The 26,144-nt window shown below is 46.1% G+C and overlaps 1 protein-coding gene across 12 annotated transcripts in view; it reads left to right on the forward strand.

Annotated features, from left to right (window-relative positions):
- Positions 1–8,919: 8,919 nt before the first annotated feature.
- Positions 8,920–26,144, forward strand: part of cspg5a (chondroitin sulfate proteoglycan 5a) — a 46,597-nt gene continuing 29,372 nt past the window's right edge. For 2 of the 12 annotated variants that reach the window (XM_014162787.3, XM_014162802.3), the window contains exons 1-2: positions 8,939–9,537; positions 20,042–21,017. In XM_014162787.3, coding sequence (XP_014018262.2) covers positions 9,441–9,537; positions 20,042–21,017 — 1,073 coding nt within the window. In that variant the 5' untranslated portion in view covers positions 8,939–9,440. Of the gene's footprint in view, positions 9,538–20,041; positions 21,018–26,144 lie in introns of all 12 variants that reach the window. The other 10 variants (XM_045702875.2, XM_014162839.3, XM_014162810.3 and 7 more) reach the window with 10 other exon arrangements.

Consider the following 26,144-nt stretch of genomic DNA (forward strand, 5'->3'; position numbering starts at 1 on the left):
ATCACACAGGTTAGTGTCAGAGAACAGTGGCTTAGTGCTATAATGATAATAATCATGGACTGCATTGAAATAGTGCTTTCACCATGCGTCAAGCACTTCAAATTCTGTATGGTTAACTCCATCCACTCTCAATACATAGCATCCATCTGGAGTAGGTGGTGCACGGCAGCCATTTTGTGCCAGAGACTTCACCACACATCAGCTTTTGCAGTAAGACAAGTGTGTGCGTTGTGCTCCTGTCTGACAGGTTGATGTCTCATACTGTAAACTCTGAGGGGGATGTGAGCGAGGGGTTTATTAAAGATGGAGGATGTTAAAGTAGGGCAGCGGTTCACACTGCCAGAGGGGGTGATGGGGAAAGGAGCGACGTATGCAAACCTCTCCTTATCTCTCCTCTCCTTCACCCACCATCCCTCTCTCCTCACAGACATTCTCATCTCATTGTTTTAATTACTCCAACGCAGGTATCAGACCATATTAATTTACGGTAGTATTGACAAACATTTCTCAGTTATTACACAATATTTACTGTATTTTTGTAGGGAAATGGTCAAACAAGCTTCTTTTTTTTTAAATGGCCATCTTTGTACTGCAGTCGCCCATCTCTCCCTTCTCCCCTATGAAGTAACCTTTGACATGTAAATAACACTGAAGAAGGCCAGTGTGAACTACCCTGAAATGACATTTAGATACCACTCAGTAGTACAGCTGCAATGTAAACGCTGGCAATGGATGACTCATGCATAAAGTAGCATCACACACACACACACACACACACACACACACACACACACACACACACACACACACACACACACACACACACACACACACACACACACACACACACACACACACAATCAGCCTCACTTACCATGCTTTTAGTTGTACACAGGACTACCAAATGTTCCTTTCAATTGCTCCAATTCTGTTCTTCCGCTCGACTGATTGAGTGAAAGCCATTGCTGAGCAGTACTTAGCTAATTATCACAGTCATAGTCTGTAAAAGTGCTGTAGACAAGAGGTTTCAGTGCTTGCTAATGGGCAAAGCAACCCTGGCAGCACCCGCATGGATTCCTGCAGTTCTGTCATCTTTCTGCTGGGTATTTGATGAGAACGCATTAGCTGTGAACACATGAAGGGACAATGACAATAGAGCTCTCTCTCTTTCTAGCTCTCTCTCCTCTCTCTCTCACACACACACACACACACACACACACACACACACACACACACACACACACACACACACACACACACACACACACACACACACACACACACACACACACACACACACACACACTTGAGCTATTATGACCTGCGTTTCCACGCCTCATTGTGTCCTGGGCGACGGATACATAAACATTCCGTTTCGCTCCATCTCCCTCATTACCTGCATCCATTTTGTCTGTCACTGTCTCAAACTTCAAATGATGCAAGAAGAAATCCTCAGTGGCTCGACAGTAGGCTACAGTGGCTAGGCTTGATCTCTATATCCACGGCCCACTTTGACGATGTGATATAATGAAAGTACAAAAATGCAGCCTGATACTATCAAAGTGTATGTGTGAAGTGTGTTGTGTGCAACTTACTTACCTCTCATTGTTCTCTCTACTCAGAACCCCCCCCCCCCCCCCCCCCCCCCCACACACTACCGCTTCAACAGGCCCCACTCTGCTGTTGATGACACTGTCATGTCTTGTTTATTCATGAACCTTGTATTTACTGACTTACTATGTCAACATGGAGTCTGTAGAATTATGAATGGTGGAATCATGAGTCGCCAGTCTCTCTCAGCTCTCACTCTTATATTGGTCATTGGCCTCGGCTAACTGGTTCATGCAGAGATTAGTCTTGTGCCATTTCCATGAGCCTAACATCCACCAGTCTCTTTGGAGCCAATGTTGCTAAATGGATTTCAATGGTTTACTGGAATTGACGTACGAGAGGCGATCAAAAATGGACACTGTCACAGTGGTTAATGAAAGAGGACCGAGCATGTTGAGTGCTCATTCTTTACTTTTAATGAGTAACACTTCACAAGAAAAAACTAACGACAGCCAACAGTTCCGTAAGGTACATAGACTATACGGAAAACAACCACCCACAAAACCCAAAGGAAAACAGGCTGCCTAAGTATGGCTTCCAATCAAAGACAACGAAAGACACCTGCCTCTGATTGGAAACCATACTCGGCCAAACCTGGAAAACGAAACATAGAAAATGTGACGACCCTCTGTCTGCTGTATTCTCTCTCTTTGTTTTTGTTTGCTTGTTAGGATGCCGGTGGGCAGAGTTGGGAGGGTCGTCAGCTACATGGGAAACACCTGGGCCGGTTGTGTCCCATGATAAATAGACCTCTTACACATTGATTGAGGAGACTCTCTCCAGGCAGACACTTTGTTGATTTTGGTTGTAGTATTTTGGTGGCATTTTGGTTATTTGCTTTGACACCTTTCAACACTCTGCATTATTACATTCAGGTATGCAAAACACTCACTTACACTACTGATTACTGATTACACACACCATTGTTAATTGTTCATTTTGTTCAGTTACTTTATTTAATAAATATATATTTTGATGCTCCTTGTCTCCACGTTGTCTCCCTTTTGTTGCGAACTCAGAGCCAGTTTGTAACAGAAAATGAAAACTAGAACACATTCCACTAGAAACAAACAAACCCCCTGCCACGCCCTGACATTCTACTATGGCAAATTACCCTTTTCACTGGTCAGGACGTGACAGTACTCCCCCCCGAAGGTGCAGACCCCGACTGCACCTCAAACAAAACCCCACAAAAACAACCCCAAACCTGAAGGGAGGGTGGCCACCGTCTACGACGGTTCCTGTGCTACACCCAACCCTTCCGCTAATCCTCCAGCTACGGAGGTGACTCTGGCTCCGGGCGTAGCCCCCGTTCTGCGCTGCCGACCCCCGCTGGAGGCTCTGGGCTGCAGACCGTCGCTGAAGGCTCTGGGCTGCAGACCGTCGCTGGAGGCTCTGGGCTGCAGACCGTCGCTGGAGGCTCTGGGCTGCAGACCGTCGCTGGAGGCTCTGGGCTGCGGGGCGTCGCTGGAGGCCGCGGGCTGCGGGGCGTCGCTGAGGGGCGTCTCTGTAGGTTCCGGACTGGGGACCTTCGCTGCAGGCTCCGTGCCATGGATCATCACTACTGGTTCCACGCCATGGATCATCACTGGAGGCTCCGGGCCATGGATCATCACTGGAGGCTCCGGGCCATGGATCATCACTGGAGGCTTCGTGCCATGGATCATCCCTACAGGCTCCGGGCCATGGATCATCACTGGAGGCTTCGTGCCATGGATCATCCCTACAGGCTCCGGGCCATGGATCATCACTGGAGGCTTCGTGCCATGGATCAACCCTACAGGCTCCGGGCCATGGATCATCACTGGAGGCTTCGTGCCATGGATCATCCCTACAGGCTCCGGGCCATGGATCATCACTGGAGGCTTCGTGCCATGGATCATCCCTACAGGCTCCGGGCCATGGATCATCACTGGAGGCTTCGTGCCATGGATTAACCCTACAGGCTCCGGGCCATGGATCATCACTGGAGGCTTCGTGCCATGGATTATCGCTGGAGGCTTCGGACCATTGATCATTACCGGAGGCCTCCTACGGGGAGCTGGAACCGGTCTCACCAGACTGGGGAGACGCACAGGACACTGGGTGCGCAGAGCAGGCACAGGGCACCCTGGGCTGTGGAGGCGCACCGGAGGTCTGGAGCTCAGGGCTGGCACACCCCGTCCTAGCTGGATGGTCACTGTAGCCCAGCGAGGGCGGGGGGCTGGCACAGGACGAACTGTGCTGGTGAATGGGGGGTACCGTGCGTAGAGCAGGCGCAGGATAACCTGGGCCGTAGAGACGCACTGGAGACCAGACACACTGAGCCGGCGCAGTTCTTCCTGGCTGACGGCCAACTCTAGCACGGCAACTGTGAGGAGCTTGCACCAAGTGCACCGGGCTGTGAGTGCGCACCGGCGACACAGTGCGCATCACTGCATAATACGGTGCTTGCTCGGTCACTCGCTCCCCACAGTAAGCACGGGGAGTAGGCTCAGGTCTCAACCCCGACCACGCCAATCTCCCCGTATGCACCCCCAAAAATGTTTTTGCCGCTGCCTCTCGGGCTTCTGTTCCTCCCAGTATCGCCGTTCCGCTCTCGCTGCCTCTATCTCCTCCGGCGGGCGGCAGTACTCTCCAGGTCTAATCCAGGGTCCTGCCCCATCCAGGATTTCCTCCCAGGTCCAGGACTCCAAGTACCTCCTCCCACGCTGCTTGGTCTTCTTTTGGTGGGTGGTTCTGTCACAGCGGTCGATGAAAGGGGACCAAGGCGCAGCGTGTTGAGTGCTCATTCTTTACTTTTAATGAGTAACACTTCACAAGAAAAAACAAACGACAGCCAACAGTTCCGTAAGGTACATAGACTATACGGAAAACAACCACCCACAAAACCCAAAGGAAAACAGGCTGCCTAAGTATGGCTTCCAATCAAAGACAACGAAAGACACCTGCCTCTGATTGGAAACCATACTCGGCCAAACCTGGAAAACGAAACATAGAAAATGAAAACTAGAACACATTCCCCTAGAAACAAACAAACCCCAAAACACACAAAACAACCCCCCCGGCACGCCCTGACATTCTACTATGGCAAATGACCCTTTTCACTGGTCAGGACGTGACAGACACGTGTCAGGCTGTGCTTTATTTTGACACTGGTAAATTTGTAGAGAGGAAAACTGGTCCAGGGAATGTCTGGTTAACAAAGAAAAAAAGAGAAGTATTTTAATGTGTGTGGTGTGTGTGTGTGTGTGTGTTTCCATCTGTGCATTAGACCATTCTTGTATACTCCCATCTTAGTTTCTGGAGCCTGTGAGTGGGTGGTTGCCTTGGCTATGTACATAGTAACAAATGCTCTTGCAAATTATTGAAGCTTTTCTGCCGAAGGAGGGAGGAAGAGAGCGAGAGAGAGAGAAGGATGAGGAAAGTGTTGCTGCTGGGTGCACTGGGTGCAGAGAGAGGGAGAGGGGGTGATTGGAACGGGTGAGGCTGAAGCTTATGTACAGTATGTATGGAGGAGGAGGACGATGGTTTGGGCCATTGCAACGTGTTATGTTTGGGGTTTAAGCGAAGGGGGAGGGGTTTGGGGATGGGAGGTTGGTTGGTTTAAAGGTGGGAGCACAAACAGTTTAGTTCTGCTCTGGTTAGCAGCACGTCAGCTTGTGTTCCCCGAAGCCCAACCCGCCACTAGGAATAGCAGCACGTCAGCTTGTGTTCCCCATAGCCCAACCCGCCACTAGGAATAGCAGCACGTCAGCTTGTGTTCCCCATAGCCCAACCCGCCACTAGGAATAGCAGCACGTCAGCTTGTGTTCCCCATAGCCCAACCCGCCACTAGGAATAGCAGCACGTCAGCTTGTGTTCCCCATAGCCCAACCCGCCACTAGGAATAGCAGCACGTCAGCTTGTGTTCCCCATAGCCCAACCCGCCACTAGGAATAGCAGCACGTCAGCTTTTGTTCCCCATAGCCCAACCCGCCACTAGGAATAGCAGCCCGTCAGCTTGTGTTCCCCATAGCCCAACCCGCCACTAGGAATAGCAGCACGTCAGCTTGTGTTCCCCATAGCCCAACCCGCCACTAGGAATAGCAGCCCGTCAGCTTGTGTTCCCCGAAGCCCAACCCGCCACTAGGAATAGCAGCACGTCAGCTTGTGTTCCCCATAGCCCAACCCGCCACTAGGAATAGCAGCACGTCAGCTTGTGTTCCCCATAGCCCAACCCGCCACTAGGAATAGCAGCACGTCAGCTTGTGTTCCCCATAGCCCAACCCGCCACTAGGAATAGCAGCACGTCAGCTTGTGTTCCCCATAGCCCAACCCGCCACTAGGAATAGCAGCACGTCAGCTTGTGTTCCCCACAGCCCAACCCACCACTAGGAATAGTATCACTGTTCAGATGGCGACGGAAAGAAGGAGGAGGTGGGAGGAGGAGGACAAAGAGGGATGGAGAAAAAGGGAAGGCTTTGACAGTATGGGTTCTAACTGGACTGGAAGTGGATTGTAAAATACATCTGGAACATGGATCTATACAATAGAATCTGTGCGTGTCTGTCCATTCATTGATAAAGACCTCATGCTACACCACACACACACACAACTACGAGTATGTACACACACACACACACTGACGTCTCCCACACGCACACTGTCTCTCCCTCGGACTCAAACTCCCACATGAGCATTTTCACTGGGCATGTATACAGTAGCTGGAATTCAGAAGCGAAGCAGCCTAAAAGGTCATTGTCTGGCCTCATTAGCACTATCTGCCACACAGCTGTAATAATGAAACCATAATGAGATATTATTAGTAAGTATATACAGTAATGTGGGTCACTGAATGACCTGGGGTCATCTGTTAAACTCTTCTCCAATCTTTCTTTATCATGTTCATACCTAACACAGGATATGTTACCCACACAGCAAACATATTGCAGTGTTTCTTACATAAAGGTTAATGTCTGTCAACGGCATAATCTACAATAGCTTCAGAAACATTCTGAGAACATTCCAACAGAGCTGAAGGAAGGTGCTCCTAGAACATTGAAGAAAAAGGGAATCAAAGGGGAAAATCTATTATGTCCCAGTCTTTTTTTGTTTGTTAGATGGGTAGGTATGACCTTTGAACCTCCCACCTTTCCAGTCTGACCTACGATGACCTTAGTCTTCCCCAGGGTGTCTGAGAAACTGCCTAATTCTTACATTGTTTGTTTTGTTGTTGTGTGCGTGCCTGCCTGTACCCAGTACCCATGTGTCACCACAACCGGATAATAATTGTTCCCCTGAGGTGGGGGGGGTCAGTCATATTTTTGGGGAGAGGAGAGTGAGGATTATTGTCTAATCCCAACGTTGTTGACGGCCCCGTGTTCAAAATTAAACCGATTGGTGAGGCTGTCATAACAACAGTCCTAGCTAGAGCAGACATGATAGCTGTAAGAGGCATTAACCCAAAATGAGTATATGACACCCAGAGACAGATCTGGGGTGAGGTGGTTTAGGGGGGTCTATTTGTGCATTGGGGAAATCCCCTCTTCTAACCCATCAACCTGACTCACACATAGTCAAATGGCTGATTCAGCTCTGGATGGGTGCATTTCTGAGGGCAAATAAAGGGGGTTATCGTGTGAGTAGAGAGGGTAGTGAAAGTTAAGTCGCTCTGACTCAATCGACCCCATCTCAAATGTTAATATATACACAGTCTCTCAGGACATAGAGGATACTAACAAAGTCTCTGTATACTGTGTTTAAAAAGCATGGGGACTGCAGACTATGACAACAGTTGGTGAAGGAGAGTTCTGATAGATGATTTCAAGATCTAAGCAAAGTTCATTGAGGGGAGAATGAGTGGCCACCAGCCATTTGTCTGTCTGTCTGTCTGTCTGTCTGTCTGTCTGTCTGTCTGTCTGTCTGTCTGTCTGTCTGTCTGTCTGTCTGTCTGTCTGTCTGTCTGTCTGTCTGTCTGTCTGTCTGTCTGTCTGTCTGTCTGTCTGTCTGTCTGTCTGTCTGTCTGTCTGTCTGTCTGCTCCCCCAAAGAGGAGTATTGGTAGGCAGGGGGGCTGCAGGCAGTCTGGAGGGAGCGAGCACACACATTTACACACACACAAAGCCCTCACAGGAAAGCAAAGCGATCATCCTCAGGTCAGGTGTGTTGGAGAGGTAGGATGTGTGAGTACCATCCTTAATTTTGCTGAACCCTGCCTACGTGAACACGTTGAAAAGTCTAATTTGAAATAGCAGTCAATTATTAATTTGTTTCACACTGCATTTTTACTTACTTTCCACAATTAATTTAACTAATGTAGCATTTTCAAAAACATTTAAAATGTTTTATTAACTTGTAACACACACACACACACACACACATGCACGTGCAGGCAAGCTTTCGCACGCTCACACAAACATGCACACACACAACATAAAAGCCTGTTGCCGGGGCTTCTTCCCCTCTTCCTCCATGGTCTTCCTCCATGGTCTTGTGGCCAGCCAGGTCACCCGTGATACAAGTCAGTATTCTTCAGTATTCAGTATAAGTCCATCCATGTCTGAGAACGTCCGGAGATGAAGTGTAAAACGCCCACTAGGGGCAACAGTGAGCACCGGTAAGTATCTTCAAGCATCTGCCTCTGATTCCAAAGGTTGCATGTTGGAATCCAGCAATAGAACGTTTTTGATACTATTGTTTTAAGCCTATCCATTCGGAGTTAATGCCTAATCTTAAGAATTTGGATGTAATGCCTAAACTCAACCCCAACCATAAAAATGCCTAAACTAAACCTTAAACACCTTGACATTTCACGTTTGGAAGAACTTCGAAATTTCACGTTCGAAATTTCACGTTTGATGAACATCTAGCCCAATTCTGAACTGAGACTGTAAGAGCTGGTAGCTTGTGAAAGAATGTATGGGACCCCCACCGTCTGGGCCCTCATGCATTCATCACTGCATCCCAATGTCTCTCACACCCCGCCCCCTCTCTGCTGTTTGTTTCTTTATCTTAACACACAATTAACCAAAACATGTTGTTTCTAAAGCATTAAATCACTACTTTACTTTAAATCTCCCTCTCATCCAACTGTTATGTGGCATGTGGCCCATGCACCGAATAAACCCATGATTTATATTTAACTTGATTTATTCAAACATTTGGCCAAAGCCATCAATCTCTTCAGGGAAATGTTTGAAACATTTGACAGTGGAAAATAAGCACACGCCTGCGCGCTCACGCAGAAGTATTATATATTTTATTTTAAGTCTCCGTTGATAAATTGTGTTTAAAAGGCTGCTGAAGCGCTGAGCTGTGTGTGCACTGGCAAGATCCAAGTCTCAGTTGAATAGCAAATTGGTCCAAATTATTGAAAGGAAAAAAGCCTTGGGAAGAGGAGGGGTAGGAGTAGGAGACCGGGGGAGGGGGGCAGCAACAATCCTTTTCCCTTCCCAGATGGTGAGAACAGTGCCGATCGCATCACATTCCGCGGAGCGTTGCCAGCCGTCCTATGGTGAAGTGCCATCGCTCTAATCAAAAACAAACGGAGCCGCAGCTTTCGCTTGCGCTCAACTCAGCTCCAGTACGGAACGTCCATCCTTGGCTGTGCGAGGTCTCCGTCTGGCCGATATTCGGTGGCGACGGGGCCTTGAACGATTGAACTGTGGTTAATTGAAGAAGGGGGATAAGTAAATACGAGCACACTACTCAAGACGAAGTTACTATGGAGAAGCGCAGGGAGGCGGAAGTCTAACGTGGATAGGGGGCACAAATCAAATCAAACGATTTACTATTCGGATTAATTCAATTTTGAACACTTCATTTTCAGAGGGATTTTCATCCGATTTTCTGGCCATTATCACACGCAAGCATGAACGGAAAGGAAGCGAGGTTTTGCACGGGATGCTGGAGGCAACTGCTGCTGTCAAGCATTCTGGTTCTACACTTGATTCCCCTCTTTGTACATGGTAAGAAATAATATAATTTTTGACTCACAAGAAAGCATGGGTTGTCTCTTTGTTTTCCCTCGGATGTGTATAATAGGCAGACCACCGTGAAACCAGTGACAAAACACACTTGCACAGAGAGTCAGTCCAACAAAGGTGGCCAGTGAGTCTTCTATTGTAGGCTAGAGCCGACTGTTCATGCGCTCACTCTCAGAATAGTGTCATTAAGCACTGCACCATAGGTTATCTTTGCCCAGGACGCAAACCAATATTTTATTTGTGTTATGAGATGACATTCTGGGTGGGATATTGTCGGGCAATGTGTCAATTCCAAAGAGAGACAATTGCATGGAGGTTGTATTGGTTTTTGGAGAGCCGGATGGCACAATTGCCTTTCAGCAATGACCCACTCTCGGTATCGGTGTTACGGGGTAATAGTGGCGAGCCGATGCGCTAGGACTGCTCCCCCGAGGCTGCTGCTGTCACTATGGCAATGATGGAGCCAGGCGACACAAAGGCAGGATTACGGTCGGGGTCTCTGTTGCATTATTCATCAACCAATCTGAACGGACATTCTGATACAGCGCGCCTTGGCTTTTATAGAAAACGTGAAAAGACACTGAAAACTCTCTATCCTCCTTGTCTCATGCTGAATCACAGCCACTTCTTATATTTTAATAATGTTGTTGGATATGAATAGCCTAGGGATAGAATCAATATGACATCATGGGGATATAGGCTACCTAATCTAGTTTATTCATTTTATTTACATTTCCTTACTCGGTCGCCATTACCATTAGATTTTATGTTTGGCCCCTTCTGCTTGGATGGGAGGATAATGTCCAGTGATTGTAGGAATGGGAGCGTGAATTGGTACTCTACAGGCAATGTAGTCTGCGGAAGGATGGGATGATAGGCTATATTTATTTATCCATATGTCAGTATAAAAACCCGTCTGTGTAGCCTCTGGAGACTGGAATCTCCCTGGCGCGTCGCTGGTCCGGGTTGGTGCACTATTGTCCAACCGGCAAAAAGAGGATCCGTTTATGCCCATCACCGCCCAGCAACAGGGCACTGAAGACGGTACCGATGCGCTAAGACATGCTCAAACAATGTCCTGATTAAATGGGTGAATATATAATATAACGTCAGCCATTCCAAGTTTATACAATCATATCTTCAGTAAAGTAGGGCACCCTCTGATAAAAATACAATTAAAAACATTTGTGCCACAAAATGTGTGAACTAGGCTTTTATTCATTTTCTTGCTTCACCTGTGGGCTGTGGCAGTGGCACCACCTGCTCCTTCTACTGTGAACACTGTGGTGACCAAAGAATGGTGTCCCTAACAATGACAGTTGTTGGTACCATTTTCAGTCTTCCATAGTGAAGTGAAGAGATGGTTAGGGGGTAGTAGTGAGGGCTGTAAGGGCATCTCCCCTCCCCCACTCAGAATGACGGCTGTGTGAGCGGGTTTGGACGGGTGATGGAGGGGGTAATGGTAGTCAAGGCTCAGCCACATTTCCAGGATTTATGTCCCTGGGGCCAGCATGGTGATGGACTCTGGGAATGATGGACCTCCCCGCCCGCCTGCCTGCTTCTCCCTCCTGCCTGCCTCCCCCTCCTGCCTGCTTCTCCCTCCTGCCTGCCTCTCCCTCCTTTCCTCTGCTCTCCTCTGGCCTGCTGACACACATCTGCCGCGGACAGATTATCTTTGAAACGCAGTGTGTTAATCTTCAAGCCAAATCCCCCCAGCCTTTTATATAGCAGTTTAGGAAAAAACACACATTTTGATCATAACAGTCATTTTAAAATCAATATAAAGTAAATTGGAGAAATAGTGCACATCTCGCTCTCTCTGTGTGTGTCTGTGTGTGTGTGTCTGTGTGTTCTGTATGATGCCACTGTTGTATGTGCTCTGTGGAATGGTAAATGTGACCCAGGTTAGATATGCCACATGCTAAAACAGTCTACCTACATATCCTTCTTACATTGGTCTGCTCATTAGAAAACACCTGCCAATGGGTGTAGTCCTTCCTTTCTCTAGTCCCAGTAGTATACGTTACTCATTTCACATTAGTTATACAATGAGCTTTGTTCACTGCTAGGTTGGACACATCACCGATGGAGAGCTGAAATCATTAGAATCACTAGGACAACCTCAACCCCCAGCACCTCACATGCTGCTTGGTAGAATCTCTGCACTCCACCTCCATGCTCAGCGCAAAGATGCCTCTGCATGTGTAACATGAAACCCGCTTTAGGCACACCCTCCTTCCCAAGCAGTTCCTCTCGGTGTTGCTTCAGGGGGATTGTGGAGTGATTTTGCATCTCATCAGAGGAGGAGAAGCATGGGGACAAGCAGAGAAGAAGACAAAATAGTGTTTTCCCGTTCTCTCTGTCCTACCACCTGCACCCCCCTGCTCCAAGGTTCTGCCTCCAGTTGCCAGCAGGGGACCATTAACATGGGTGTCGGTTGGCTTGACCTGGCCAGCCGTTTATAAGTGTGTGTGAGCATTCCCATAGGTTGTGATAGTGTTAAGAATAAGTGTGTGTCTTTGTGTTCTTGTATGTTCTAGTAGTCTGTGTGCGTGTCAGTGAGTTCATGTCAGTGCACGCGCCTCCTAATGTGTCAGCGCACATCTAGTCTCCTCCACACAGCGAACCGTGCTCTGCAATGCAAGCAGAGCGTATTACATCACCGAGACGGCTTCCATAGTTGAGCCCTGTCCTATTAGTATTCATTCCCCTACCTCCCCCTGTCAAAGAGGTGGTCCTCTGTAGCTCAGTTGGTAGAGCGAGGCGCTTGCAACACAAGGATAGTGGGTTCCATTCCCTGGACCACCCATATGTAAAATGTATGCATGCGTGACTGTAAGTCATTTTGGATAAAAGCATCTGCTAAATGGCATATGTTATTATATATTAATAAAGAAATCCACCATACTACCACATTCAGCTGAACCAGCCCAAGAAAGAACAAAAGAAAAACAAGAATAACATGGATAAGATTACTGATAGCTGGATTAATGTGGTCTGTGTTATCCCTGGATGCCTTTGAAAGCTGGGAGTTTATCGAATCCTTGATTTTTAATTAGGCTAATCACTTAAATCAGTGGTTCCCAACCTTTTTCAGTTACTGTATACCACCAACTGAATTTAGCTCTGCCTGGAGGACCCCTGTGGTACCCCCTCGTGTGCATTTTATGGTATCATGAGTCTCAAGTGCCCCTATGTATAGGCCAAGTACCCCAGGGTTCCTAGTACCTCTGGTTGGGAACTGCTGACTTAAACCAATCAGGAGGAAGCAGGAGGGTAAAGGAGTAGAGTATGGACACCGTAGGGGCATGCTGAGAGAGGACAGGCCCCCTGTTCTGCATTTTGATAACACACATGCACACACACAACCAGGCACACACAAACTTCAAGTGTTACGTAAGCCACACACCTGCACACACAACCTTTGTTCTTACGCAATGAATATTTCTGTCTGAAAATGTGAGTATTAGCGTTTTGTCCTTGTAGTGTGTGCGTGCATGCGTGTGTTTGTGTGCAGATCTGTTAGGTTAGCAACGCTGCATCAACTCTCTCTCTGCACAGTGAGGGCAAGACCGCTGCCATGGCAACACAGCCCTCCTCCAGCCTGCCACCTGTTGAGCACAGAAATGAAAGGTTTAATGTGATGGAGGGAGGAAGGTATAGAGAGAGAGAGAAGGAGAGAGAGAGATTGAGAGAGTGGCAGAGTGGTAGGTGGAAATCAGTGCAGGGGTATTATGCAGGGGTATTAGTCTGCTGAATGCATATCCACTTTCATCGATATTAATGAGTGGTATTGAGTAAAGAGAAAAAGGTATTATTAATAATGGTTATATAGTGTGTGTGTGTGTGTGTGTGTGTGTGTGTGTGTGTGTGTGTGTGTGTGTGTGTGTGTGTGTGTGTCTACATACAGCTTGAAGGTCCTCTCTTGAGGATTGTTTAGAGGGAGCTCACTATAAAATCAATGGAAACGAGTGATCAGTCACACTCACTCTCTCACACACAACCTCATAATCCTTTTCACTTGACTATCATCCTTTGCTGTTCATCTCTCTCTCTCTCTCTCTCTCTCTCTCTCTCTCATGCGCTCCTAACTGCCATTCCGTCTGCTTATCTTTTTCACTACACCATCCTCCTATCTTACACTCTCACTCTTCGCATCTCCATACTCTCTCTCGCTTATTCTGTGCCTCCCTCCGCTCTATCTCTCCATTTCTCTCTCAACTCCTTTCTCTCTTTCCCTCCCTCTCTTTCCCTCCCTCTTTCCCTCCCTTTCCCTCTCTCTTTCCATCCCTCTCTTTCCCTCCCATTTTCCCTCCCTCTCTTTCCCTCCAACTCTTTCCCTCCAAGTCTTTCCCTCCCTCTTTCCCTCCCTCTCTTTCTTTCCCTCTTTCCCTCACTCTCTTTCCCAGAGACGTATAAACAGATATATTTATTTGCAGCTACAGCCAGCAGGGCTGTACTTTATCTCACTGCTCTGGCCACCCTGACCATTGACCCTTCACCCCTATATCCTCCTGTCTGTGTCAGCAGACACTGTATGGGAGCTTAAATCTGTCACAAACAATCACCGTCTCTTTACTGTCTGTCATAGCCAATCACAATCCCCCGTTTCATTTGGAGGTAGGCAACGCATCCCAACTAACCAGGAAACAAAAGACTTGGCAAATAGCCAACATCAACCCTGTTGCCCCTGGCAATGCCAAATAGCTCTCATTACCGCCACCCACGCCCTCCGCAACAGGGGCTGGAACCTACCCCAACCCCCCCCCATACCCCCCAAACACCTCAGAATACCCTTTAAGGGGTGAGGGTGTCCCTTATGTAACACTGTCTGACTGTCCTGTCTGAAAGGGGAGCACAAAGACCACTTTATTTCCCCCCCCCCCCCCACCCTCCCAGGCCGCCACACATCGCTCTCCGACAGCCCTAGGCCCGGGGGTCTGCTGTGGCCCCTGTGAGCCTCATTCCATCTGGGCCAGGGGGACAATCAGTGGTGGAGGTCTAAACAGGGATCTGACCCTACCCTGGCAATGCCCTGGCAATCCCCATTCAGGCCATTGTGGTATCATGCCAGGCTGCCACCCTGCTGGACCTGTGGATCTAATGTCCATTTTATTTGGCATCCCGCATACCACAACCTTGTTAACAGGCTCTGTGTCATAGTGGGCACAGTGTAGCTTGTTGGCAGGGATTGGGTTGGTGTTTAGGATGTATGGTTACTCCTACTGAATAGGTGAGTCACCTACCTCTATCTCACGCAAGTCTCCCTTTGATATCAATCCATGATTTACACAATAGTTTTGCGTCTGTAGGCCTACCTCAAGTTAGGCTTTAAATTACATTGCATTTTTGAGCTTTGTTTTTCTACCTCAAATAACGTTTTTTTTAGATAAGACATGCAGGTTTTGTATTCTCTGATCTCCTAAAACATTTCTTGATCACAAACGGTCTCAAACGCAACATGAAGTATTTTTAGACTGGTATTAATAGTCTCGCCTTGCAACTGGATAAATCAAATCAGTGTCTTCACATTGTTTAAAGAGAATGAGAGTGTTATTTGTCTCTGGTGTATACAAGTCTTTCAATGGAAACCTCAGCTCAAGTAACTCCAAGCATGGCGTAAGCAACTTCATGTGTTCTACTTTGACTTCAGAAACAGCCACACATATACAGACAGGCCCACTCTCCCTGCATGTGAGCAGAAGTCTATGACTAAACTTCAGTTCTCCTTATTGAATCAAAAGCCTTTACTTGTGGCCTGGTCAGGTGATGAGGAGATAGATAGCTGTGTACCAGTGGGAGGTGTGGATCTGCTGTTCACAGTGGTTATCTATGGGTCCAGGCTAAGGCCGCAAAATTCCGTGAACTTTCAATAAATGCCCTGGTTTTCCCGATATCCCGGTTGGAGGATTCCCGGAATCTGGAAATCTCCAACCAGAATTTCTGGAAACCAGGGAATTTATTAAAAGTTCACTGAATTTTACAACCCTAGTCCTGGCCGGTGGTGCCCAGCGAAATCAGCGGCCCATCAAAAGTCTCCTTGTTAATCCAATTAGGTTAACAAGACTCTATGTGAGGATACATTTTTAATTGAAACTCACTTCAGAGAATCAGCAAAGCTCTCTGGCAGACAGACACACTGCTGCCTCCAATAGAGCGGCTCTTCAAGAGCACCACTGGTGTCCTCCGTGGAGAGAGAGAGAGACAGACAGAGAGAAACGGACGGGGTTGAGAGAGTGTGTGTGTGTCTACGGTGATAAGTGATTAATAACCTTTCCTGCAGTTTAAGGACCAAATCGCCTAGTGGCCTCATGGGTGGAATGGTATTCATATTTTTTGTAATTTCATAATTATGTAACGTTATTTATAAAAACCTGCTGAAAATCCGGTGTTTCTATGTCAAACGGTTTTGTTATATTTCAGTCTTCTGTGATGTACAGTATATACAGTGTTATATTGGTATGCAAACTCAAATGTAATATATTTCAACTCTATATCTAACATTGTACAGGTGTTTTCTTTTCTTTAAGCACATAACCATGTGTGTGAGGTGTATACTTTTTTTCAAAGTAGATTTGTTTAAGACTACCAAGAATCACTCTGTGTGACCCTGATTCAGCCCACTGCAGTAAAAGGTTTTAAGAAGCCTTTGAAGATGATTTATTTTTTCCTTGAAGTAATCACTTGAAGATTCAAATTTTGGACAGCCTATGATTCTCCATGATATGACATTGCTTATATAGTGATTATATGACATTTTAGAAGAGAGAACCACATGTATGGAATGTTTTAATTGATGAAAGAGTTGATGCCCAATGCAGTACAACTCCAGTATTCCTGACTTAATAACCCTGACAAACCCGACATTCATGAAATCTAGACATTTATACTGCACAGAAATGACAGCCGTGTATCACACAAATATTTCTAAGGCTGTTAGGCCACTACACTGACCATACTTTGAATGATACTGATACAAACTCAGCAAAAAAAGAAACGTCCTCTCACTGTCAACTACGTTTATTTTCAGCAAACTTAACATGTGTAAATATTTGTATGAACACAACAAGATTCAACAACTGAGACATAAACTGAACAAGTTCCACAGACATGTGACTAACAGAAATGGAATAATATGTCCCTGAACAAAGGGGGGTCAAAATCAAAAGTAACAGTCAGTATCTGGTGTGGCCACCAGCTGCATTAAGTACTGCAGTGCATCTTCCTCATGGACGGCACCAGATTTGCCAGTTCTTGCTGTGAGATGTTACCCCACCCTTCCACCAAGGCACCTGCAGGTTCCTGGACATTTCTGGGGGGAATGGCCCTAGCCCTCACCCTCCAATCCAACAGGTCCCAGACGTGCTCAATGGGATTGAGATCCGGGCTCTTCGCTGGCCATGACAGAATACTGACATTCCTGTCTTGCAGGAATTCACACACAGAACGAGTAGTATGGCTGGTGCCATTGTCATGCTGGAGGGTCATGTCAGGATGAGCCTGCAGGAAGGCTACCACATGAGGGAGGATGATGTCTTCCATGTAACGCACAGCGTTGAGATTGCCTGCAATGACAGCAAGCTCAGTCCGATGATGCTGTGACACACTGCCCCAGACAATGACGGACCCTCCACCTCCAAATCAATCCCGCTCCAGAGTACAGGCCTCGGTGTAACGCTCATTCCTTCGAAGATAAACGCAAATCTAACCATTACCCCTGGTGAGACAAAACCGCGACTTGTCAGTGAAGAGCACTTTTTGCCAGTCCTGTCTGGTCCAGCGACGGTGGGTTTGTGCCCATAGGCGACGTTGTTGCCGGTGATGTCTGGTGAGGACCTGCCTTACAACAGGCCTACAAGCCCTCAGTCCAGCCTCTCTCAGCCTATTGCGGACAGTCTGAGCACTGATGGAGGGATTGTGCGTTCCTGGTGTAACTCGGGCAGTTGTTGTTGCCATCCTGTACCTGCCCGCAGGTGTGATGTTCGGATGTACCGATCATGTGCAGGTGTTGTTACACGTGGTCTGCCACTGCGAGGAAGATCAGCTGTCCGTCCTGTCTCCCTGTAGCACTGTCTTAGGTGTCTCACAGTACAGACATTGCAATTTATTGCCCTGGCCACATCTGCAGTCTTCATGCCTCCTTGCAGCATGCCTAAGGCACGTTCACGCAGATGAGCAGGGACCCTGGGCATCTTTCTTTTGGTGTTTTTCAGAGTCAGTAGAAAGGCCTCTTTAGTGTCCTAAGTTTTCATAACTGTGACCTTAATTGCCTAACGTCTATAAGCTGTTAGTGTCTTAACGACTGTTCCACAGGTGCATGTTCATTAATTGTTTATGGTAAGCATGGGAAACAGTGTTTAAACCCTTTACAATGAAGATCTGTGAAGTCATTTGGATTTTTACGAATGATCTTTGAAAGAAAGGGTCCTGAAAAAGGGACGTTTTTTTGTTGTTGCTGAGTTTAGTTGTTGATGGTGAAAACAAAAGGAAACCTAGACTCAGGTTACTGGTTGGACATTTTGCCAGAAACAATGAGACAGACCTTGTCTTTAGAACGTTACTTTCTGTCTCTGTTTGTTTTCCAGACATACAACTATAAAAGACACAAAGTGACTGAGTGATTGTTAGAGCTGAACAAATACAGAAGTGTGACTAAAGTGTCTCTTTACCGTCAGAGGGAGCTGTCTGTTGAGTAGCCTGCTCCCCTGGGGACTACTCACACAGAGTTAGCTAGCCTGTTCTGTTCACTGTAGAGTTCATCACTTAATGAGGGAATGACTGTGTCTGTGTCTGTGTCTATGTGTATGTGTGTGTGTGTGTGTGTGTGTGTGTGTGTGTGTGTGTGTGTGTGTGTGTGTGTGTGTGTGTGTGTGGTGTGTGTGTGTGTGTGTGTGTGTGTGTGTGTGTGTGTGTGTGGTGTGTGTGTGTGTGTCCATGCGTGTGTGTGTGTGTCTGTGTGCAGTATATTCCTTTAAAGTATATTCCCTGAATATGTGTGTAAGCATGGCGGTCCATAGTGGTTTTGGCAGAAGCGGTGCTGCTCAGAATGTCAGATGATGTCTTTAACAGCAGTGTGAGTTGCAGAATGAGTCTATCTGGTGGATGGATGGATTAACTCAAAATTCACCCTAATTTTAAAAGCCTCTGTTTCTCTGACGACAGCAGTAAAAAGCCCAGGATTCCACCTGGCTGCTACCATAATACTAACGTGACGGCACCCATTAACGACCTTTATCTTCTTAGTAATGTAGTACTCTATAGGCCTACTGTATATTTCCTAGAAATAATTCTAGTATAACAGCAACTGGTTTTGTTGAAGCTTTGTGAGTTATTTGGTTGTCACGCACCACTTTTAATGAAGAAATAGTTATATTGTTTCATATGAGATAACGGTTTGTGTGGGTGTGAAGGTTCGTCTTCTTCGTTTTCACGCTGAAACCGAGACATCACGTCACAAATGGCATAGCGCTTATTAAATATGATTATAGAATTTCTGTGAAAGAAAACATGTTGGTCTCTCTTACTGATAAGTAAGTCCAACACTTTTTCACTGAACTACATGTTTGTCTGGTTAAAGTAATACGTCTCACTGTGTTTCTCTCAGCGCTGCTCTCTGTGAGACTGCAGGGTGAAGATGCCATATGACCGTCTCCCCTCCAGATCACTCCACCTCCCACAGGGAGCCCCCGGAGACCCTAAACCCCAAACCATAATCCCTAATCTCAGCTCCTTGCCATTCAAGTACATTAGTCAATTATTACACATAATCCATGGGGTTCGCCAAAGCTGCTTTAGGAGAGGAATAAGGAGCTACACTTGGCTGAAGTCATTTACCAGTGGATAAGTATATGGCCAGTCCATCTTGGTTTAATTTGTTTTGCATTTTAGCCTCAGGGTAATGTTGGACTGTTGAGCCAGTTTGGGAGACAGATACCGCCCAATGACTAGGGACTTGAGTCACGATATGTTCAGTCATTCAATGGTTGACACAACTCGTGTGTGGATTTTTGGCTGAAGCCTCAATGCAAGAAAGTCACTGGTCATCTCATAGTTTGTTCGGTTGGTGTTTGTTTACTACAGATGTAGGATGTTAATTTTATCACTCTTTTGTGGCTGAGAATTTTCCTGCACAGCAGGAAATGCAAACGTGTAGTGTATCTGAGATTTAAAAAGGCTTCTAAGGTTTGTAATTTCCACTTAAAAAATGTCAGACTTGACTTGCCCTAACGAAAAATGTATCAACTCCTACAAAAAAGGTTTATTAATTCTAATGGACATAATAATTCACATTTCCTGTTGCTGCAGGATTATTTTCATGCCGTAGCAAACTGGCTCCAATTAAGATCCTACATCTGTATCTCTGCCGCTTATAGTAGGTCTAGTTCTTGTGTCTGTGTTTTGTATTATGAATGACATTAAGTGGACAGATTGATAAAAGGATATTCACTCATGGCCCTGACAACATTGTTTTCTTGTATGTTTGCAGGGAACACCCTGGGGGCCAATGTCACTGAGTTGGACACCACAGCCAATGTGACATCCCTGCCCAGTAAGGTCGAGGAAGCGGCCAAAGTGAATGATGTCGTTACCACGGTGACCCGGGTCAGCAGCTCAGTCAGCCCCGTCGTCACGGTGACCCAGAGGCCCGGCCACATGCCGCGCTCCGAAGAGGAGCAGGGCAGTGGCATGCTGGGAGAAGGGGTGTTGCCAGCCGAGGAGGAGGTGGTGGCCCCGCCCAGGATCAGCCCCGACTCAGCAGAGACAGAGCTCCTGCTGCCTAGCAACCCCCGTGGCGAGGAAGAGGATGAAGAGGAGCACACCGACCCACCGTGGCTGAACGCCAGAGACAACGTCTTCGACCTGGACCGCCCCTTCCAAGAAGGAGTAGCCAATCTGGCCACCACCACTGCCCCTCCACCCGCCGCTGCTAACCCCTCCCACCCGGACGTCCTCACGGTAGACTTCTTTGACCCCGCCTCTCGCGGCCGCGGCCTGGACCTAGCCCCGCCTTCTCCCTCCTCTTTGGCCCACGAGCTCCAGGGCGGCGACCCCACTTCCTGGGACATGCCAGAATCCTACGACTACCTCACGCCGTACGAAGACGGTGCGTCACCCACCCCTGATGAGTACTCCTACAGCACCACTACTGATACCTTGGATGGGGATGACGACTTGAGGCTAACTGCCGGGCCTCCATCGCGCTCCAGGCCCAGGGCTCCCCCAGGTTCCGGCTCCTTCACCCCAGACAAGAGGCTGCCCAGTGGGGGTGTTGCTGCTGCTCCAGAGGGCCCTGCGGCCCCCCCTCCAGCGTTACCTGTGGATGGCTCAGACGGGGCCGGTGGCTGCCGCCAGGGCTACGTGAAGCAGAATGGAACCTGCCGCTCCCCCTGCGACACACTGCCCAGCTACTGCTTCAACGGAGGCCAGTGCTACCTACTGGACGGCATGGGGGTCTTCTGCAGGTGAGAGATGGAATGAGAGCACTCACTCACTCACACACACACACACAAACACTCTGGCACACACAGCCATCACGCCCTTACATCATAGGCAAGGCATCCAGATGGAAGAAATAAAATTTACTAACATATCAGAGATAAACATTGAACCAATAAAACCCATCTACATTACAATAACAGATATCTACACCCTTGACAATGTGTTTAGAAAGTATGATGAGCCTGATGAGTCAATGAGGTGGAGGATGGAAAACAGTTCCCCATCACACACACAGAGCGAGAGAGAGAGCGAGCGGGAGGGAGACGGAGAGAGAGAGGGAGGGAGAGAGAGAGAGGGGAGAAAGAGAGATAGAGAGAGAAAGAGAACCCCATATCCATGTAAATGAAAATTGGGCTCCCATATGAAGCAGCTCAGTGATTTAGACTTGAGAATATAAAGCAACACATGTTCCTGGATGCTTTACAGAGACGTTTATGAGGATACGTCCATTGTTTTGCCAGATCAATTTCAACCATCCGGTTGTAGTGTGGTAGTCACGCGACCCACACGGGCACAATCAATCACGCAATCAATCACGCAATCAATCACGCAATCAATCACGCAATCAATCACACACACACACACACACACACACACACACACACACACACACACACACACACACATTCTATTTCCATATTCTATTCTATTTTCTTGCCCTAATTCTATTTCCAAATTTTAGGCATCATGTGAGTATGGTCAACACTGGCCAAAGCTCCACAGCCTATCAGTCTCAACCTCAGACAATGTATAATACAGTTTTTTTCAATCGCTTTGGTGCCAGGTATGTGCCGAATTTTCTAAACTCTTAGGAATGATAATGATGATATCTTCTCAATTTACCAGTTAACCAGTTAATCCAATAGCAAAAAATTCAAGATACTGTACATGTTTAAAAATGTTCCTTTGAATGCAATATGCTACAGTACTGTACATTACAGAATATTACACTGTTTTCACATTAGGCAATATCAACCAAAAATGGAATATCAAATTTCCATAATTTCTATCCTATGTGTGATCAAAGGTGTGTGATAATTGAAGACATCTTTTACAATCATTGATGCAAAAATATATTGTTCAATGTCATTACAATATAGGTGTACTGTAATCAAATGAAAGAAATTAAACGAATGAAAGAAACATAACGTTTAGCAGGCACTAGTTTGCATCAAGCCAGTAGAGCATTTATCTGTAGGTTCTCATCGACATCACAGTAAATGTCCTCATTGTTCACGCACCTGGGGAATTGTTTTTGGCATGGTGAATCCAAGCTACCAGTCAAGTTTAGACACACCTACTCATTCAAGGGTTTTTCTTTATTTTTCTACATTGTAGAATAAATGTGAAGACATCAACACTATGAAATAACACATATGGAACCATATAGTAACCAAAAAAGTGTTAAACAAATAAAAATACATTTTATATTTTAGATTCTTCAAAGTAGCCACCCTTTGCCTTGATAACAGCTTTGCACTCTGATGTCATTGCATGCTTCGTCCATGGCCTGGCGGAGGGTAGCATGCTCATGGGGACGACAATCATACACATTCCACTTGTATTGTAATCATGTATTGTATTTTACAGTATTGTATTGTATGTATGTATGTATTGTAGTGGTCCTGTGTGGCTCAGTTACAGTATTAAGAGCATGGCACTAGCAACACCAGGGTGGTCGGTTTGATTCCCACTGGGGTCACATGCAAAAATGTGAGCACTCACTGTTGTCACTTTGGATAAAAATACCTGCTTCGTAAATGGCATATATTGCAGTACTGTATTGGCCAATGCAATTTTAGTAAAGAAAAATACCCCAGCAACTTAATTTTGGATATATGTTCACAGTATAAGGGATGCATTACATACAGTACATCTCTGATCTTGTCATTGTCTGATTTTTTTAATTTACTGTGAAGTAATATCAGAATAGTGGTAATAGTGCAGTACAGTATATATCATGCTTCACATGTTAATACTTAACAAAAATACTTTTTCGTTATGTAGTTCTCAAAATCTGCAGTAGACCAACCAATATAAAATCTATAGGTCTACCAAACGGTTAAGTGATTATCAATTAACAGCGGTCGGATTAAGTAATAGTAAAATGTATTTCAACAAATTAGAAGGGGATCATATCAAAAGTAATGTGAGCATTTCATTGTAAAAGGCAATTACTTTATATGAACATGTATTGCAATGTGAAACATGTATTTCTAGAATAAACACTGATTAAGTTTGGTGAAAGGGTGGTTGTGTGATTTTGTGTGTTTTACAAGGGTCCCAATCCTGGTGCATTGATACCAGGCCAACAGATCTTTATGGAGGTCACCATGAGGAGAACGTGTAAGCCAGGTTACATGAGTAGGAAAAACCATGACATGTCATCATGTTAGGTTGAGGATTAATACGGTTACTGGCGTGGATGGGGGAGGAGGGGCGGGTTGGATGAAATAAGATGTTACACAGAGAAATCTTGTGGTATTCTGCCTCAGCCACCAAACGAGGGGCATTGATTCATCCATTACATCAGGTAACATGGTGTTAGGTTCTAATTATCAGAGTAAGAACTCGACGGACACTATGAAAGATAAAACCAAGTTTATTCATCCCAAAGGGTCAAACAGCTGTACAGACAAAAGACATTCACACAAGCACTGATATTTAACCCTTTGTTAAAAATTACCCTCTCTCCCTCAGTGAAAGGAATAAGTATATTTCATAAGTCAAGAAATCAGAACCCAACAGTCCCTCCTTTTGAACAATAGCTTCCTACTGTTCAATTTATATAAACTTGGAAATTACTTATAAATCAACAAACAATGACAACAAAACATGAACACAAAAAACTAAAAAACATGATTAACATTCACAGTGAGGTTTACAAACTCAGAGACTTATGGGCTCTGTTCTATAGTCACACCATGCACACTCTTATTTCCATTTCTCGTAGCACACTGAAAATAACCTGTCCGCTGGAGCCTTCTTTCTTTTCAACTTCCTCCTTCTGGTTCCTAAGAGAGTGATAGTACAAGACTTGAAAAGCAACAAGAAACACAAAACATAACAGTATTAACAAGCTATGTAAGCTATGCATAATTATATATGCATGAAAACCCAACGTCTGATAACATGACAATTCCCACTCTCTCTCGCCTGACTCTGTGCCTCCAGGATACTTTTCTGCTGGATTCCACAAAAATGAAGGCCCTAGAGAACCTACTCATGCTTTCACCCAGTCTTCCCCTTTCCGGCCACAGGCTCCGAGAGGTGTTCCCAAGCCATGTCATTTTCACTTTGTTCCCCATCTCCTCCATTGCCACATGATAGCCACGTCACCTGATAGGCAAGTGGGTAGTCCTAATCAACGCTACATCCTCTTGAGGTAACTCAGCACTGTATATGCTTTCACATCAATGTCTTCAGAATGTTGTCAAGTGTACAATTACCAGAGGTGGGACCAAGTCATTGTCTTACAAGTCACAAGTAAGTCTCAAGTCTTAGCACTCAAGTCCCAAGTCAAGTCCCAAGTCAAGACCGTCAAGGATCAAGTCAAGTCTTAAGTCCTAAAGTCATAATATGCTCTTCACCAAATGTAATACCATTTCATATTTTTAACAAGAGTAATAGTTAGCATATTACATTTACGCAAATCATGAATGCTTTTAAAAATATCTATATATTTATTACTTTCCAAATAAATGTTATATTTCTATGGAAATACATGGGTAGCCGTGAGAAAGCCCCCCCCCCCCCAGTAGTGATCGACTATCGAGGATCACTATGGGGCGCAATCGGGCACGATGTAGGCTTGTACACAATCGCCCACACACACACACACACACACACACACACACACACACACACACACACACACACACACACACACACACACACACACACTCCCTCTGTGTGGTTACAGTAGGCTAACGTATGTCAATGGTTTTAGGAACAGCAGTAACATCAGGTAGGATTTAGGCTACCAATTGCCTAGCCAGTAGTAGCTCAATCTTGGGTGCAATGATCACGTTCCCGCACTGACTGACCGTGTGGAGGCTCATTGATTTAACGTTACGTTAGCCTACATGATACACTAGTAAAGTAATAAAATATATAGCTGTCGGCTATATTAGCCACGACTTACCGTTCTTTGAGCAGCTTCAAATGTCGAACAAAGTTGGAAATTGTTGCGCCTCCGTCTGTAATTTTCTTCCTGCATGTTTTGCAAGTTACAATCCGTTTTTTGTTGATACAGCGTCGTCTTTATATCCGAAAATAATAATTTGGGGTATCATCTTTCCAAGGACTCCGACTGAATTCACCCGCCGACGTTCCTCTGCACTGCCACGTACAACTTTTTCTCAGCTGGCACAATTTGATTGGCTGCTGTCTGATTCAAACTGTAATCCGTTAAATGAAGAGTTGATGCGTTGCACACTTTTTTTAATAGCATCATTTTTAGGGTATCAAGTCAGGTCGAGTCATAAGGCTCAAGTCCAAGTCAAGTCACGAGTCATTGGTGTTAAAGTCAAAGTCTAGTTGCAAGTCATCATATTTGTGACTCGAGTCTGACTCGAGTCCACACCTCTGACAATTACCCCAAAATCTATCCTTTTATATGATGCATTAACCAATAAAGCAACCAACCCAACCCAACTATGGCGGTTAAAGTAGCTCCCAGACCCAACCCATCTGTATGTCTACAGTAGAATCTAGTCTTTCTCTCTCTCATTAGCTCCGCTTCCTCTGTCATGGCGTCTTCACGCTCACCCATTATGTAGCTGGATCTCATTTAACGTGAGAAGTGTGAACTCACCGAGAAGAGACACGACGATCTTTACCGCTGCAGGTGCTGAAAGGAGTGCTGTGTGTGGACCAGACCAACGCTGTCCCGCCTGGTGTATCTTGATGTAAACTCAATCTCCAGAATTCAGCCCGTACCCTTGGTTATCTCCTGCTCCTCATGTGCCGCTTTCACCTGGGAATATACACACTGCAACGCATGGGTCATTTCCTGACAACAGGACAACATAGACTCTCCCCTTATGGCAAGATCACTAGTTTGTGACGTGAATAACAGCCCGCCGATA

Source organism: Salmo salar, chromosome 02, assembly GCF_965601325.2.
Source record: "Salmo salar chromosome 02, fSalSal1, whole genome shotgun sequence".
In the NCBI taxonomy this organism is placed as follows: domain Eukaryota; kingdom Metazoa; phylum Chordata; class Actinopteri; order Salmoniformes; family Salmonidae; genus Salmo; species Salmo salar.